The sequence below is a fragment of the Ranitomeya variabilis genome, chromosome 1 (assembly GCF_051348905.1).
Source record: "Ranitomeya variabilis isolate aRanVar5 chromosome 1, aRanVar5.hap1, whole genome shotgun sequence".
Classification (NCBI taxonomy): domain Eukaryota; kingdom Metazoa; phylum Chordata; class Amphibia; order Anura; family Dendrobatidae; genus Ranitomeya; species Ranitomeya variabilis.
Genome location: NC_135232.1, coordinates 840,897,145 through 840,916,505, shown reverse-complemented (window position 1 = coordinate 840,916,505; position 19,361 = coordinate 840,897,145). Strand labels below are relative to the sequence as shown.

General features: G+C 42.1%; 1 protein-coding gene across 5 annotated transcripts in view; it reads left to right on the top strand.

The window, feature by feature from the left end:
- Positions 1 to 14,719, top strand: part of TMPRSS11F (transmembrane serine protease 11F) — a 44,028-nt gene extending 29,309 nt beyond the window's left edge. For 3 of the 5 annotated variants that reach the window (XM_077275885.1, XM_077275877.1, XM_077275893.1), the window contains 6 exons: positions 3,535 to 3,591; positions 5,316 to 5,363; positions 8,659 to 8,827; positions 10,165 to 10,424; positions 10,514 to 10,656; positions 13,683 to 14,719. In XM_077275885.1, the coding sequence (XP_077132000.1) occupies positions 3,535 to 3,591; positions 5,316 to 5,363; positions 8,659 to 8,827; positions 10,165 to 10,424; positions 10,514 to 10,656; positions 13,683 to 13,844 (839 nt within the window). In that variant the 3' untranslated portion in view covers positions 13,845 to 14,719. The remainder of the gene's footprint in view (positions 1 to 3,534; positions 3,592 to 5,315; positions 5,364 to 8,658; positions 8,828 to 10,164; positions 10,425 to 10,513; positions 10,657 to 13,682) is intronic. The other 2 variants (XM_077275902.1, XM_077275913.1) reach the window with 2 other exon arrangements.
- Positions 14,720 to 19,361: the final 4,642 nt, after the last annotated feature.

The following is a 19,361-nucleotide window of genomic DNA, read 5'->3' as shown; positions in this document are numbered from 1 at the left end:
ACCATAGGTTTGATATCGACATATTCATACTGACCTGAAATATCCTATTTGCATGTTAGCTTTACTGCACAATACATGTTGTAAAATTGAAACTCAAAAAGCTATGACGGAACTATATTTCTTTTATCATTTCATCCCATTTGGATTTTTTTTGCTCACCCTATTTCTGTATATTATATGATAAAGTGAATAGGGTCAATCAAAACTATAACTTGACCTGCATATGGCTATGTTGATGAGAAACGAAAAAAAAAAAAAAGAATTATAGCTCTTGGAAAGTAAAAAATGAAATTTCACTTGGAAATTAAAGGGTTAAGATGACAGCTATGCTATATGGATGGTCACCTTTAGTTCTTTGATATTTCCCAGAGGGCAGCAATAAGGAGGAGCAATGTGGCCGCAGGATGAGACTAGGTGTGCTCTTTAACTAAGGAGGCGTGGTTGTGTATTGGAGGGATATGAACAAAAAGGAGGACATTTTGAATGTAAACTATTTCCAAAGTTGTTTATTTTTTTTAAATTTACGATGCATTGAAGCTATACCAAAAAAAAGTGTACACCTTCCATTGGAGAAAAGTCCAGAGTAGCTATGTAAGGGTTATTCACATGTTGTTTTTTCATGTATGAGGTCAATTTGTGTTTTTTACATATAGCGCTCGTCCCTCTTAGAGTCTATGGGCCTGTTCACATGTCAGTGATTTATTTCAGACCATCTTTGCAAAATACCAGAGACATCTCCAATATTGATCCGAGTGTCAGGTCAAACTCAGCAATGAAGGTATATGGCTCAGTGAAAAAAATCGGACCGCGCTAGGATGCCATCTGATGATCTGTGTGACGTCTATACAAAGGAGAAGATGAAGAAACTTTTTCATTTTTTTTCATCAGTAAAAAAATTTAAGAAAGGCCGGCCTCACACTAGCGAGTTTTACGGACGTATGAGCGCATAAACTACGTCCATAAAATTCGCATTACACACGGCCCAATGAATCTCTATGGCCCAGCTCCTATCAGCCGTATATTACGCATCCGTAATATACGGTCTTGTACGGCCGTAGAAAATCGCAGCATGCTGCGTTTGTCACCGTATTGCGCAAAAAAAATCGCCAATGAAAGTCTATGGGGGTGAGAAAAATACGGATTCCACACGGACCAGCAGTGTGACTTGCGAGAAATATGCAGCGGTGTTAGTGAAAAGCCGGTAATTCAATTGCCGGCTTTTCATTTCTCCTTCCCAAACCCGACAGGATATGAGACATGGTTTACATACAGTAAACCATCTCATATCCCTTTTTTTTGCATATTCCACAATACTAATGTTAGTAGTGTGTATGTGCAAAATTTGGGCGCTGTAGCTGCTAAAATAAAGGGTTAAATGGCGGAAAAAATTGGCGTGGGCTCCCGTGCAATTTTCTCCGCCAGAGTGGTAAAGCCAGTGACTGAGGGCAGATATTAATAGCCAGGAGAGGGTCCATGGTTATTGGCCCCCCCTGGCTACAAACATCTGCCCCCAGCCACCCCAGAAAAGGCACATCTGGAAGATGTGCCTATTCTGGCACTTGGCCACTCTCTTCCCACTCCCGTGTAGCGGTGGGATATGGGGTAATGAAGGGTTAATGTCACCTTGCTATTGTAAGGTGACATTAAGCCAGATTAATAATGGAGAGGCGTCAATTATGTCACCTATCCATTATTAATCCAATTGTATGAAAGGGTTAAAAGCACACACACACAAAAGTATTTTAATGAAATAAACACACAGGTTGTTTTAATATTTTATTGCTCTCTCAATCCACCTGAAGACCCTCGCTCGGCAAAATAATAAACCAACAATATACATACCTTCTGTTGATCTGTCACGTCCCACGAAGTAAATCCATCTGAAGGGGTTAAATCATTTTACAGGCAGGAGCTGTGCTAAAGCACTCGCTCGTGCCTGTAAACCCCGGGTGCTGAAAGGAAAGCTGGGTGATCTGTACTTATATTGAGTCGCGGTGAGGCGCCCTCTGCTGGATGTCCTCATGAACTGGAGCCTTGGAAAAGTTCCCACGCTCGAGTTCATATGAGTTCATCCAGCAGAGGGCGCCTCACCGCGACTCAATGTAAGTACAGATCACTCAGATTTCCTTTCAGCACCCGGGGTTTACAGGCACGAGCGAGTGCTTTAGCACAGCTCCTGCCTGTAAAATTATTTAACCCCTTCAGATGGATTTACTTCGTGGGACGTGACAGATCAACAGAAGGTATGTATATTGTTGGTTTATTATTTTGCCGAGCGAGGGTCTTCAGGTGGATTGAGAGAGCAATAAAATATTAAAACAACCTGTGTGTTTATTTCATTAAAATACTTTTTAATAATGTGTGTGTGTTTTTAACCCTTTCATACAATTGGATTAATAATGGATAGGTGACATAATTGACGCCTCTCCATTATTAATCTGGCTTAATGTCACCTTACAATAGCAAGGTGACATTAACCCTTCATTACCCCATATCCCACCACTACATGGGAGTGGGAAGAGAGAGGCCAAGTGCCAGAATAGGCGCATCTTCCAGATGTGCCTTTTCTGGGGTGGCTGGGGGCAGATGTTTGTAGCCAGGGGGGGGCCAATAACCATGGACCCTCTCTAGGCTATTAATATCTGCCGTCAGTCACTGGCTTTACCACTCTGGCGGAGAAAATTGCACGGGAGCCCACGCCAATTTTTTCCGCCATTTAACCCTTTATTTTAGCAGCTACAGCGCCCAAATTTTGCACATACACACTACTAACATTAGTAGTGTGGAATATGCAAAAAAAAAGGGGATATGAGATGGTTTACTGTATGTAAACCATGTCTTATATCCTGTCGGGTTTGGGAAGGAGAAATGAGAAGCCGGCAATTGAATTACCGGCTTTTCACATATATCGCGCTGAATTAAATATAAATACAGAATATATATATATATGTGTCTCAATGACATACATATATATATATATATATATATATATATATATATATATATATACTGTATATATGTTTTAACGAACATTTGAGCCCATAAATCCATTAGATGTCGGTTTTGCAAGCCTGCGAGAAAATATTGCAGTACGGATGCCATACGGATTACATACGGAGAATGCCATGCGCAAAATACGCTGACACACCCTGCCTACGGATGACATACGGACCACTATTTTGGGGACTTTTCTGCGTATTACGGCTGTAAAAAACGGACCGTATTTACATACGCTGAGTGTGAGGCCGGCCAAACCCTGATGAAAATCATTGATTAAACTCAGTCTGTTTTTATTCATAGGTCAAAAAAATTGATGTCATACTGTTAAGGAGGCCTAATAAATGCATTCATTAGTGATGGAATTACAACACACTTAACATTACTGATTAGAATACTCAGGCCTCATCCCAAGTGACTACATATGACAAGTGCTAAACCGTTCTGTCACAAATAAAACAGCAGAGAATGTGACTATCACATGTTATTCTAGCCTCAAAATAATCATTATGTCTTCTCACTCCTTTCCTTTTCCAGTACCAAGCAGTGTGGCCCTTAGTGCCACTACTCAGATCCCTGTTCAGACCTCTCCAGGTGTGTATTGCTATACACTACTAACCATCCATTATGAGTCACCATTAACCCACTGCCTTTTCCCCCAGAAACTGCACCCCTATTGTCCATAGGGTGTGTCTTGTATTGCAACTCAGACCTAGTTTACTGAATATATAATTATATAAACCAGTATGTATAAAACACACTATGTTTGACGCACACATCTATAATGCCGGAGTCACACTAGCGAGAAATACAGACGAGTGCTCTGCGATAAAAAATTGCATAGCACTCGGACCAATGTTAATCTATGGTGCAGCTCCTATTATCCGTTGTTTTCTCGGCCGTATTATACGTGCGAGAGAAACCTCAGCATGCTGCAATTGTCACTGTATTACGCCCGAAACATGCCAATGAAAGTCTATGGGTGTGTGAAAAACTCGCACACCACACGGACCATCAGTGAGACTTGCGAGAAATGCGCACCGGTGTCCTATAGAAAAGCCGGCAATTCAGTGCGGTGTACAATAAAATCACACTGACAGCTTACAATAGAATAGATAAAATAAATGTCTACACATAGTATAGGTTCATATATATATACAGTATATGTGTGTGTCACTGACACATGTATATATACTGTATATATATATATATATATATATATATATATATACAGTATATATATATGACTGTATATATGTTTTCACGAATATTTGCGCCCATAGATGCATTATATGTCCATTTTGCAAGCCGGCGAGAAAATCTCACTGTACGGATGCCATACGGATGTCACATGAATGCTTATATGTGAGAAAATCGCATCCTCACACTGCACACGGATGATATACGGATCACTGTTCACATTTCTGCGATTCTTGTCCGTGTAAAACGGACCGATTTTTTTTATACGTTGTGTGACTCCAACACTCACTATCTATAACACACACATTATGTATAATACACATTATGTATAAACCGCACTATGTATATCACACAATATGTATGACATGCACAATGTATAACACATATTATGTATAATACGCACTACATATAACACACACATTATGTATAATGCACACACTATATATAACGCACATACACTTTGTATAATGCACTCATTATGTATAACGCACACACATTCTATGTATAACGCACACAATGTATGACACACATATTAGGAATAACCATCTATGTATAACACACGATGTACTACAAGTATAACATGCACTACGTACAACACACACTTTGTATAACACACACATTATATATGAAACGTGCAATGTATGACACACATATGTCTAATCCGCACTATGTATAACACACACATCATGTATAAAACATATACGTAGTGTGTGTTGTAAAAAGTGTATGTGTTATACTGTATATGTAAGTGAAAGGTTTTGCCATTGCTATAGAGCCATCTTGTGTTTATCAGTGGAACTGCAGCTTAAGAACACTACATTTGTCACTTTTTCACCCAACAGCCTGGAATCTCATGAATGTACTGGTGCCAACCTTCAACAGATCTGTTGCAACATTCACTTTCCAATTTCTTATACCTAGTAATAACCACTGTCGTATACAACTTTCACTAAATCTATAAAGAGTTAATAAATTAAAGTATCCTAGAGATAGCATGCACATCAGAGCTGCATTGTTCATCTGTTATGGTATATGGCAATGTCAGGGTCTTAGTTACTTAGCTAGTGCTGCACTATTTATACACATTTAAAAACTTTTCCCATCTGTCTTATTTTCAGCTACAATCAATACTATCAATATTCTGGCCAATGTATCGAATACAACAGGTGTGTATTTATTGCATATATTTGGGGGGGTCACACGCAATAAGTTTTAAAATTAGCCCCATTCTTCCTAGCTTTAAATTTTGCTGTTGTTGTCTACACCACAATTAGCTGAAGCTCAACTGTTAAAGGCAATCTGTCAGAAGGTTTTTGTCATGTAATCTGAAAGCTACATGATGAAATATAGGGACAGAGACCCTGATTCTCGTAATTTGTCACTTACTAGGTTGTGTGTTGTGGTTTCAATAAAATCAGTGTTTTATCAGCAGGAGATTATCACTAGAGGACTAGTTGTCTCATGCTAAAAGTCATCCTACTTTTTATAACCCTGCCCCCATCACTGATTAGCAGCTTCCTGCCTGCCTCCTGGAGAATAGGAGAAGTCCCAGAAGATTGGAGAAGGGCAAATGTTGTGCCTATCTTCAAAAAAGGAACAAAGATGGAGCCAGGAAATTACGGGCCAGTGAGCCTTACTTCTATACCAGGAAATATCTTTGAACAAATTATTAAACAGCATGTATATAAGTACTTGGATACGAATACAGCAATTATCCAGAGCCAGCATGGGTTTGTAGTAAACAAGTCATGCCAGACTAATCTAATTTCCTTCTATGTTGGTATCACTTACTGAGTGGATCAGAGAAATGCGGTAGATATAGTGAATCTCGAGTTCAGCAAAGCATTTGATAAAGTATCTCATACTATCCTTATCGAAAAAAATGACCAAGTATGGGATTGACAAGGCTGCAGTTAGGTGGATTAATAACTCTTTGAGTGATAGTACTCATAGAGTGGTGATACATTTTTGCACATCCAATTGGAAGAGTGTTTCAAGTGGGGTACCCCAAGGCTCTGTCTTGGGCCCAGTGTTGCTCAACATTTTTATAAATGATCTAGATAAGGGAACTGAAGGTAAACTGATTTGCAGACAGACAATGCAAAGTTAGGTGGGATAGCTAACACTAGAGAAAAAGAGAAAGGATTCAGAAGGATCTAGTAAAGCTTGAACAATGGGCAGCAACTAATGGAATGGTATTCAGCAGGGAGAAATGCAAGAGTCTACATCTGGGCAAGAAAAGTGAAAATTACATCTACAGAACGAGAGGAATAGAACTAAGCAACAGCACGTGTGAAAAAGACTTGTGCATACTAAGACATCACAGACTACCCATGAGTCAATACTGTGATGCAGTAGCAAAAAAAGGCAAAGAGTTCTAGGATGTATTAAGAGAAGCATATAGTCTAGATCATGTGAAGTAATTATCGCCCTCTAATCCTCCTTGTCAGGTCACATCTGGAATACTTTGTCCAGTTCTGGACATACGACACACATACGAGGTATCGGCGTACTCAGGAGAAATTGCACAACAAATTTTGTGGTTCATTTTCTCCTGATACCCTTGTGAAAATAAAACTTTGGTTCCAAAGTAAATTTTTAGTGAAAAAAAGTAAAATATTCATTTTTCCTTCCACATTGCTTTAGTTCTCGTGAAGCACATGAAGGGTTAATAAAGTTCTTGAATCTGGTTTTGCACACCTTGAGGGGTGCAGTTTTTAGAATGGTGTCATTTTTGGGTATTTTCTGTTATATTGAGCCCCCAAACTCACTTCAAATGTGAGGTGGTCCCTAAAAAATGGTTTTGTAAATTTTGTTGGAAAAATTAGAAATCAACAGTCAACTTTTAATCCCATCTTCTTACGATGACATCCTCTTCTTGTAGCGGCTGCGGTGTACTTTGTCTGCCCTGTTGAGGGCAGAGCAAAGTACTGCAGTGCGCAGGTGCCGGGAAAGGTCAGAGAGGCCCGGCGCCTGCGCACTGCAGTACTTTGCTCTGCCCTCAAACAGGGCAGATAAAGTACGCCTGCGCCGGAGCTGCAGTGTGAAGACAAGAAGAGGACGTCATCTGATGAAGATAGGAGGCGCCGGACCAGAAGCCCCTGGGTAAGTATAATCTAACCTCTTTTTCTCATTTTTTAGGATACATCGGGGGCTTATCTAAAGCATTACAGAATGCTGTAGATAAGCCCCTGATGTCGGTGGGCTTAGCTCACCTTCGATTTTGGGGTGCCAGGTTCCCTTTAAGTACAAAATTGTCTCTGTCACTAAGGGGTTAAATCGTATAACCTATGTGGTTGTGCTTCATATTTGTTTAGCTTTAGATTGCTAAGTTTTGAACACAATAAAAGTTCTTTTATAAGTGGTGACCTTCTAACTTATTAATGCTATTCTAATTCTTAGTAACTTTTGATTATTTTTACTATCCAGTACTACTGTGAAAACTGTCAAAATTTCATGTTAATATCATTAATGTAAGTGATTACCCATGATTAAAGTGATTGTCCGGTCTTAAACTACAAGTCTGCAGCCACTCTATGTGATGGCAGCCTGGTGACTCCTTACATCGTGCGGACAGAGCCCTTTGAGGATTCTTCAGTTGCAGTGCCAGTCGCATGACTGCAAGTATGTGATTTACATGTGGTCATGTGGTGGCTAGATGTGTGTATTGAGTGAGGCTGGAAACAGTCTAGTCAGAATGTGGCCGGTAGTATGCAAAACACATACTTGCATTCACATGACTGCCTGCTCCCATCTCTGGCACAGGAGAATCCTCACAACACGCAGTGCGCGCAATATAAGGGATGTGACGGCAGACTTGTATGTGGCACCCAAGGAGTTCAGGTACCACTGTGGTGCTGCCTTCCTCTTGGGGAGGGTAATGCCATGCCTGGAGACAAGTGGGATCCCTTTGGCAGGTACGGTAAATCTTACACACAGCATATTCTAACTCCAGGCCAGAAGGGAGAGCTCAAAACCCTGTTTTAGGGGAATTTCCCTGATTTCCATCCTGGTCTGGAGGAGGAGTGAGTTCAGTCTGGAGCAGACAGTGAAGGGAGAGGAGTGATTAGAAGCTCAGGAAGGCTGCGTTTGGGCCTCCAAATCCAAGGTCATAAAGATTTTAGGACTGGGGAAAGTTTTCAGGTATTGTCTTTCCTTTCCAGCTTTATGGTTCCTTGACCGATACTATGACTATCACCTTACATTCCTTTGTTGTGTTTACAGAAAAGGATAGGTTCTTGTAATGCTCAAAACATCCAAATTTAATGTGCATAGGTAAAAAAAAAAAAAAAAAGATTTCACAGTCTCACATAAAGATTATTCATGTATCTCAAAAACATAAACTGACCATTCCCGTTAGAGATTGAAACTTCATCCTAAAGATGTCTGTCGCTTATTATACAATGTATCATTATTTTTTTTAGTTGGTGCTAAATTCTTTTAATTTTCCTATTTCAACAGCTTGTGGTATTGGAGGTCCATCAGCATTAACCAGAATAGTAGGAGGAACAGCGGCTGCATTGGGTTCTTGGCCCTGGCAGGCCAGTCTGCACTACAACGGGAACCATAAATGTGGAGCAACGCTCATTAGCCATTCCTGGCTGGTGACTGCTGCTCACTGTTTTTCTAAGTAAGTTAATAAACATTAGAACATACTGTCAGTCATTAGTTACTGCTAATCATTGTGATGTCTAGTGCAGTCAGCTACCACAAATCTGCCCTGTGGGGCCTCAGTAGTCTCTCCAAGTTACTTCAAGGGAATTTTAGCTGCAGATTTTGCTCTAGACATTTCAGCTCCATTCATCTAAATTGGTTTGTTTCAGATGAAGTGGACAGTTACAAAATTTTCTGCAAAGAAAATTGCATCATGTGAATTCACGCTTAGGGTAGGCTTGGATTATTAGGTCATGCTCATGTACAGGTTGTTGTTTTTTAGGTGGAAAAGAAGAAATCCTAGTCAAAAGTCAATACTATTTTGACAATATTTTCAGATCTGATGCTTTTTTATGTAAAAGGTTTTGAGGCTTATCTTTTATGGTTTTTTGTGTTTTCTTGGAAGGGGTGTGCTTTATGACATGAAAGTCAAATTTTCAGCAGATTCCATCAGTATCGAGAAGAGTAATACACCACCTCTTTTTCCACAAGAGGTTTTCAAAACCTTGTTGGAAAAAAAAAACTTCCTATGTGAGCAGCAATTTGAATTTCCCACTGAAATCAATATCAAAAGAGTACTTGCAACAGTTTATTTAATGTGAATTTTAGAGCAGATCCACTTTAAAATCCACATTAAAAAAAGCTGTATGAGAACGTACCCCAAGGACGTAAAATTTTATGCATATGCTGCACTTGTTTTTCTTGCTTTTTTTACTTACTGTACTGTTTTTGAAACTGCAGGATGTCAATGCTTTCAATATTCTTACTGCATTTTTCTCTATTGACCTCATAGACTGAGCAACAAAACATGCAAAAAAACAAACAGAAAATACATAAAATCACATTTTTATGCGTTTAATTGCAATTTTAGCGCAATTATCTGCATTTTTCTTGCAGAAAAAAAGGGCAACAAGACTGTGTTTGAACATTACTCTTACGGTATATTCACAAGCATAATTTTTTACGCATTTTCAAGTGATTGTCTGCGTTTCGGACACCTATTTGTACATGTAGTGTATTTTTTACGGATTTTCTGCAGCTAATCTGCCACAAAATCTTCAGAAATTTTTTTTGGGTGGATTGTACCTTATGCATTGAATTTGCAGCTATAATCCAAAGAAGGAGGTTAAATCTAGCAAATTTTTAGTCTGCACCACAGGCAAGTTTACATGCTGAAAATTTCTACAATGTTCTGCTGCCACTGTATTACGCTGCAAATTGTTCGCACGCAAATTTACCTGGAAAATTTAGATCATATGCACCACATGAGCATTTACCCCTTATCTGTGTATCTAAATGCCCATGTTTCCACAGAAGCAGAGATGTGAATTCTTGGACAGTCGTCTTAGGAACCATTTCTTTAACTTCGGGGTCTGGTTTAAAGCTTGAAAATGTAATTTTCCATGAGAACTACACCATTGGAGAATACCAAAATGACATTGCACTTCTCAGGTTATCAACTCCAGTAAACTTCACGGCATATATCCAAACAGTATGCTTACCGGATACATTGGATTTCTTTCCTGACAACTCCTCGTGTTTTGTAACTGGATGGGGGACACTGACCGATGGAGGTTAGAAATACAATGTTTCATCAAGTAAAAGAAATCCTCATTGAAAAGTTGTAGACGGAAATGTATAATATTTTTTCTTTTTTGTAAAGGGAGTTTATCATCGGTTTTACAACAGGCAGAACTAAAAATCATCGATTCTACTTTATGCGGCAGTTATCAGATGTATGGATATCTTATAAAGCCTTCCATGATCTGTGCTGGTTATATAGAGGGGAAAATCGATTCATGTCAGGTATGTTTATTGTAATCCTGATCAGTGGCGTAGTGTGTGTTACCAGTCCCTGGGGTAAGGCAGATAAGCCAGTAATAATGCCTTTTCAATGCCCCTTTAAAGTGACACTCCACCCTTGGGCCAAAAAAGTGTGTATACATTTCTCATGTACAGTATAGGCACCCTACCTGGTTCCCTCCGTTTGCCCCCGCTGCCTCCTCCAGTGAGATTGGTGATCCTTTCCTCTTGTTTTCAAGATGGCCCAGAAAGAAAAGCACACTAAAATCAGTATAGAAGGCAACAGGAGACAAATGGAGAACATGTAGGGTGATCTTACACAAGAAATGTACAGGTCCTTCTCAAAAAATTAGCATATAGTGTTAAATTTCATTATTTACCATAATGTAATGATTACAATTAAATTTTCATATATTATAGATTCATTATCCACCAACTGAAATTTGTCAGGTCTTTTATTGTTTTAATACTGATGATTTTGGCATACAACTCCTGATAACCCAAAAAACCTGTCTCAATAAATTAGCATATTTCACCCGTCCAATCAAATAAAAGTGTTTTTTAATAACAAACAAAAAAACAATCAAATAATAATGTTCAGTTATGCACTCAATACTTGGTCGGGAATCCTTTGGCAGAAATGACTGCTTCAATGCGGCGTGGCATGGAGGCAATCAGCCTGTGACACTGCTGAGATGTTATGGAGGCCCAGGATGCTTCAATAGCGGCCTTAAGCTCATCCAGAGTGTTGGGTCTGGCGTCTCTCAACTTTCTCTTCACAATATCCCACAGATTCTCTATGGGGTTCAGGTCAGGAGAGTTGGCAGGCCAATTGAGCACAGTAATACCATGGTCAGTAAACCATTTACCAGTGGTTTTGGCACTGTGAGCAGGTGCCAGGTCGTGCTGAAAAATGAAATCTTCATCTCCATAAAGCATTTCAGCCGATGGAAGCATGAAGTGCTCCAAAATCTCCTGATAGCTAGCTGCATTGACCCTGCCCTTGATGAAACACAGTGGACCAACACCAGCAGCTGACATGGCACCCCACACCATCACTGACTGTGGGTACTTGACACTGGACTTCAGGCATTTTGGCATTTCCTTCTCCCCAGTCTTCCTCCAGACTCTGGCACCTTGATTTCCGAATGACATGCAAAATTTGCTTTCATCAGAAAAAAGTACTTGGGACCACTTAGCAACAGTCCAGTGCTGCTTCTCTGTAGCCCAGGTCAGGCGCTTCTGCCGCTGTTTATGGTTCAAAAGTGGCTTTACCTGGGGAATGCACGGTGGCTCTGGATGTTTCCACACCAGACTCAGTCCACTGCTTCCTCAGGTTCCCCAAGGTCTGGAATCGGTCCTTCTCCACAATCTTCCTCAGGGTCCGGTCACCTCTTCTCGTTGTACAGCGTTTTCTGCCACATTGTTTCCTTCCAACAGACTTACCATTGAGGTGCCTTGATACAGCACTCTGGGAACAGCCTATTTGTTGAGAAATTTCTTTTTGGGTCTTACCCTCTTGCTTGAGGGTGTCAATGATGGCCTTCTTGACATCTGTCAGGTCGCTAGTCTTACCCATGATGGGGGTTTTGAGTAATGAACCAGGCAGGGAGTTTTTAAAAGCCTCAGGTATCTTTTGCATGTGTTTAGAGTTAATTAGTTGATTCAGAAGATTAGGGTAATAGGTCGTTTAGAGGACCTTTTCTTGATATGCTAATTTATTGAGACAGGTTTTTTGGGTTATCAGGAGTTGTATGCCAAAATCATCAGTATTAAAACAATAAAAGACCTGACAAATTTCAGTTGGTGGATAATGAATCTATAATATATGAAAGTTTAATTGTAATCATTACATTATGGTAAATAATGAAATTTAACACTATATGCTAATTTTTTGAGAAGGACCTGTATAGTCAGTTTTCAGTTCCAGGGTAGAGGGTCATTTTAAAACAAATAATGTCCTCTGAGGTCCCCTTTAGAAAGTATTAATGACTGTTTAGTACCACTTTAAAAAATAATGAGTGTCCGAGTTCTCTCCTGCTCCTTATACTCAGAGAGGGCCAGCACAGACAGCACAATGTAGTGACAGGATTGTGCCACCTATGCCATGCTTTGTAGGCTAAAGCCCTACAGCAGCCCGCAGCCTACAGGATGGAGACCGGTGGAGCGGCTGGGATCAGGCCTATTGCTCCCAGCTCCACTACAGGATCCAATTATATCGGCGTCATGTTGATGTACATACAGTACAAAATGTCGCTTTCACAAAAATAGAAGCAAAAAGTAAATTCAGGGCAAGTCGACTAGCCTGGATCTATGGTTCTGGTGACGCAACCGATACATTCTCTTGCTAAATTTTGTGCATCTTAAGAATTTGGAGCCCAAGGCAACTGCACTGTGGTCCCCCCCCCCTCCCGCTATTCCACCAACCTTGGTGAATATGCTACTCAATTTACATCAAATGTGATGGCATCCTAATGTAATGTAGAGCACCCTCTTGTATGTTAGCTAGTAGAAGGGATGGTTCACACATGGAGTAAATTTGCTTTTGAGCTAGCCCAGAGATCCACACAAAGTGAGATTTGTTAAGACCTAAATTTCACCTGCAAAATTGTGAGGCCATTGTCCTGTGTATGGTGGGTATGGTTCTGGGTACATGCGGGTACTGCAGCATAGAAACCCTGCCTAGGGCACAATGAGAACAGCAGAGCCACATGCATGGAACATGTACAGCAATGCACAGAGGCTGTATGGCTTCATAGTACACAGCTGCACAGGCTCCGTCCTATGCTGTACATATGGAGATCAGTGTAGAACATGTATTAAGGGCTTGTCTCATGAAGTCAGCCCCTGTTCATATGCACCATTAGGGGGATCCCATTATTACAACCAAATATGAGAGCTGCTCCTGTTCTGGCAGACAATTAATTGATTGGTGAGGAATATCTAATCATGTTTTGTTTGTTTTTTTAAATCCAATCCAATACGCTGCTCTAGTAATAAATTATTTTTTTTATTTTTCTTTATTCTAGGGCGACTCAGGAGGACCTTTGGTTGCACTACAGTCTAATAACCGATGGTCACTCATAGGAATTGTTAGTTTTGGCTATGGATGTGCCTTACCAAATAAGCCTGGTGTGTACACTAGGGTGACATATTTGCGGAGCTGGATAAAACAAGAGACTGGTGTGTAAATTGTCCAATCGCAAGACAAAATGGACAACATTATACTGTTAACATCCTCCAATACCAAGATTTCACCATTTCGATTTTTAGTTCCACCCTGGGAGACATGGATGTTATCTTTTAATGGTAAACTATGATACTAAGTGACTCCTATGGAGTAGACCTGTCCGCAGCTAGATGGTGGATCATGCCTATAGTTGAGAGGCACAATTCACCATAATGGACAGTAGGTAGGACAGCGCTCATTTTAATTATGAATGCAAAATTTGAGATTTAACCTTTAAATATATATATATAAAAAATAGTTAAAGGGAATCTGTCAGCAGGATTTTATACCACAAACTATTTCTATGTGCATGTACTGTAGCTCTTTTTAGACAAGTCCAGCAGTACTGTTACATGGCCAGTCCATTCCTTCATTACTGAGAAATTAGCATTTTACTTGATATGCAAATTGCTATGCTGTGTGACTTCAGGCAAATGAGCTGTCAATCAAGCAAAAGGAGGCATCAGTGGATGGGGAATAGAGCTGGTGTGACAGAGGCTTCAGATCTATCACAACTCTTCAACATCATTTGCATATAAATTCAAGCACTGATTTCTCAGGAATGAATTAACAGACTGGTCATGTAAATGTATTTCTGGAATTGTGTTTGAAAGAGCTGCATGCTCATATAAATAGTTTGGAGTGTAAAATTCTATTGACGGATTCCCTGTAAGCAAAATGTGATCTTCAAAATGTCATATTCAATGTGTGAATTTAGGCTCCTGGAATCATTTCTAATTATTACTATGTACTTGATTACTTGGTGCACAAGCAGTGATAAATAATTTTTATATAGATTTTTGTATTTATTAGGCTGTGAAGTAAATAAAATATATAAAAGTACATAAATGATCCCAGGGTCCTGGTCGTCACAGTGGCATTGCTTTCCTCACAGGGAGAGTGATGTTACGTTTGGAAGTGATGAAGGAGATCTTTTATCAGGTAACCACAATGCATACAACATGTTCACACTCCAGGCGAGAAGGGGGAGCTCTAAACCTGTTTAAGGTGAACTCCCCTATAAAGACATTCTGTTCTGGAGGGAAAGAGTTTTCAGTTTCAGTTCAGAAAGTGAGAGACACAGAAGAGAGCAGACCGACATAGAGTGTCCGAAGGTCTGAAGGGGCCGTGTAGTCTGAAGCACTACAGCTCTTGGAAAGAGACATACAGAAAGCCGAACATTGTTCAGTGAGTGTGCAGGAGGACGAAGCACGGGAGAGGAACACCAGTGGGAGACTAGCCACGGCTGCCTCCTTCTGAGGCGCAGACACTGGTAGCCGGAACACCAAGGACTGTAAGGGACTCTACGACTTACATCAGAGACTGGCAGGACAGCTGAACTGCATGTTACCTGTCCACCACACACACCTGAGACACAGTAACGCATAGAGCCCGGGGCGTGATAGAGTTCCTGTAAAAAGGCTCAAGTTACCTGTCATACAGGTATTGTCCTATCCTATATGGGGGACAGAGAGAAGAACTGTGAGGACCTTATCTGAAGCTATAGGCAGTAAGGGGCTACAATACCACCGCGATAGAGGGAAGGCTTTAATCTCCACCTGGAAAAAGGGACTCCGAACTTGCCTCCAAGCCGACCGTTCTCTACCTATCCTGTGATCTGGTACCCTGGACTGTGGCTGCCTGAAGTCTTCAGTAAACAAGGTAAAAAGACTGCAAATCTGTGTCCTCATTCCTTACTGCACCATTCACCATCATCTTCCATTTACACACCGGGAGCCCTGGGGATATACGTCACCTGTGGGAAGTTATGTAAGGAGGTTGCTTTCCCTGCTCCTTGCCTGGAAACACTTAGTCAGACAGCTGGGTTGTTGGGGGGAAGACTTTCTGCCCTGGACAGAGGGGACCAGGTGACTGCCGGGAAGAGAGAGGGGTGTGGTCAGAAAAGAGCGGGAGAGCAGAGAGAGGGCAGCGCGCCAAAGAGAGGGCAGGCTGCAGCGCCGTGCTCCCCTAAAGGTAGTGCTCCCCGTGAGGGCACTGAGGCTGAGATACCCACCAGAGTGAAGGCTGGATGTGAGGGTGTAGACTCGGAAGCCTCCTGAATCAGAGACAGTGACTCGGGTGCAGCCCTGGTGACCGCAGTGACAAGCAAAGATCCCTGAGTGTGATAAGTAACTGCCCAGTGTGTGTGTGACAGCGTTACTACAGAGAAACTGCCAGGCTAACATACAGAGACTTCTGCAGCAGTGACTGAGACTGTGCTACTTCCTGGTTTCAGTTTCACGGTTTAACCCCAGAGTTTCCAGTTCTCAGAAGACAGGAAAGACTTCAGAATCTTTAAGTGCTGCTGGTGACTGTACCCACATTGGAATAAGGACCCTCCAGTCAGGATCTCCCTGGACTGATAAGTTACAAGAACACTTGTTTTTCCATTTCTATTCTGCTTACCTGTTTCATAGCTTCAGTTAACTTGTTGTGTACTGTTATACTGTTTGCTTTATCTCTATTAACCCCCTGTTTACTCCCTGCGAGGAGAATCTTACTCCTGTTAATAAATTCCCCTCAACAGTTGGTCTGTCTGTTCCGTGGTGACTAGTGTTGAGCGATACCGTCCGATACTTGAAAGTATCGGTATCGGAAAGTATCGGCCGATACCGGCAAAGTATCGGATCTAATCCGATACCGATACCCGATACCAATACAAGTCAATGGGACTCAAGTATCGGATGGTATCCCTGATGGTTCCCAGGGTCTGAAGGAGAGGAAACTCTCCTTCAGGCCCTGGGATCCATATTAATGTGTAAAAGAAAGAATTAAAATAAAAAATATTGCTATACTCACCTCTCCGACGCAGCCTGGACCTTACCGAGGGAACCGGCAGCGTTCTTTGCTTAAAATGCGCGCGTTTCCTGCCTCCCGTGACGTCACGGCTTGTGATTGGTCGCGTGCCGCCCATGTGGCCGCGACGCGACCAATCACAGCAAGCCGTGATGTAATTTTCAGGTCCTGAATGCCTAGAATTAGGCATTCAGGACCTGAAAATTACGTCACGGCTTGCTGTGATTGGTCGCGTCGCGGTCACATGGGTGACGCGACCAATCACAAGCTGTGACGTCACGGGAGGCAGGAAACGCGCGCATTTTAAAATTACGTCACGGCTTGTGATTGGTTGCGTGCCGCCCATGTGACCGCGCCGCGACCAATCACAGCAAGCCGTGACGTAATTTCAGGTCCTGAATGCCTAATTCTGCATTCAGGACCTGAAAATTACGTCACGGCTTGCTGTGATTGGTCGCGTCGCGGCCACATGGGCGGCACGCGACCAATCACAAGCCGTGACGTCACGGAAGGCAGTAAACGTACGCATTTTAAGCAAAGAACGCTGCCGGTTCCCTCGGTAAGGTCCAGGCTGCGTCGGAGAGGTGAGTATAGCAATATTTTTTATTTTAATTCTTTCTTTTACACATTAATGTTGTTTCGATACCGATACCCGATACCACAAAAGTATCGGATCTCGGTATCGGAATTCCGATACCCGCAAGTATCGGCCGATACCCGATACTTGCGGTATCGGAATGCTCAACACTAGTGGTGACATACTCAACCCTGCACTCTATTACAGTCATACCATCTAGCTGCCATGACATCACCCCAGAGGACCCCTTAAAGCAGTGTCGGTCCACACTGACCGAATACCACAGGTGGCATCACGAACATAAACTCTATTCACCAAACCCCTTTAAAGACTTTTCCCCTTTTACATGGGCGCCCAGGGCCACGGACAGGGTCGCAGCCACCGTGACATCCCTCTGTGAACACTGGACCCGGTACCGGGTACCCCCTGGTTGGCGACTAACTAAAACTTCCACTTTCAAGAATGTAAAAACAATGAATTTAAAGGGTTTTCCCACGAATAAAGTTAATTTTAATCAATAGATCTTGAAATAAAAATAAGTTCCATAAGGGCATGTATTAGAAAACAAATGTTCCTGTGCTGAGATAATCTTATAAATGTGCCCCTGCTGTGTACTGTGTAATGGCTGTGTCTTACCGTGCAGGAACATGGTCTGACCATACCACAGCTCCTGGGCAGGGGAGAAAGAAAAATAGAGTATACAGACAGGACAGCACAGGATCATAAATGATTCTTTTTTTTGAAGTAAAACATTGTTTAAAAACAAAGAGGGAAATGTTTTACCTCACAATAAGAATCAGCTGCAGGGGCACGTTTATAAAATTATCTCAGCACTGGGACATTTTTTTTAACACATCCAATTGTATAAAATATATATTTATTCAAAGATCTAATGATTAAAATGTACTTTGTGAGAAAACCCCTTTAAAGATATTTCCAGTCAAACTGTACATTTGTTTTTTTCTCATAATTTGCCTTAATATATATGCAGCGCCCCAGAGTCCTGGTCGTTGCAGTACTGTGGCTCCGCCGCTAAGGGGGGCTATGGTACGTCTGATGGCACTGAAGGAGTTCATCTGACCAGGTATCACAGACACCAATACATTTCACAGTCTGACCTCCAGGGGGAGCTAAGGGTTCTATTTATTAGGCCACTCCTCACAGTCTGGTAAAAGTGGGGGTTAGGCAGGAAGTTAGACAGAAAGCTGGCTGGGATGGAACCAGGCAACACCTTGTGGCAGAGGGTGTTGTAGGGGAAGATTCAGAGGGGTCCCTGTCAGGGGTGGGATCCTGACAGAGGCCTAGCGAACAGAGAGAACGTTACGGGACCGCGCCTGCACGATATAGCGGCGGTACCCCAAGAAAGGATAAGAAGCGAGATTTATTGTGCTGAGTGAGAAATGAGATCAACGCAACAAGGAGAATACCAGTAGGAGTCGTGCTGTAAGACGAGGCAACATCCTATCCGAGGAAGTATAGTGCTCCAAGCCAAACTTCAAACCCACGGCAGGACAGTCAGTTACAGGCGGGCTGTCTCACCCAGACCCAGGAAGACACAGGGGGGTAACAACAGGAGTGGGGCGACGCTGGAGTCCCGGAAGAGCTCCGAGCCTCCCCGTCATACGGGTGCGTCCTAACCGTAAGATCAGGGGGAAGTAGAGGGAGAACATCAGAATCGAGTTGTGAGGGAACACGAGAAACAGACACAACAGTTGTGGGGTACTATCCCGTAAGCACAGCAGGGGAGGACCACAACACAAGCGCAGGAAGGTAGGCACAGATTTCCACCTGCAAAGGGAACTCTGGAGGTGCCATCGGACCGGCCGGACTTGCGCAGCCCTGTTAACCGTATTCCGGATTGAGGACTCAGAAGCCTTCAGTAAAGAGGTAAAGAGACTGCAACCTGATGTCTTCGTTATTTACTGCACCGCACCTCCACCACCATCCACATCTATTATTGTACGCCCCTCAGCAGGGTCACGGACCGGGTCTAGCCAACGTGACAACCCCAGAGCAGAGACTCAGAGGCCCGGTACCCGGTACCCCTTGGCCCTGCGGCAGTGGGGGCGCTACAACTTGGCGTCACGAACAGGATCTACTTAAGCC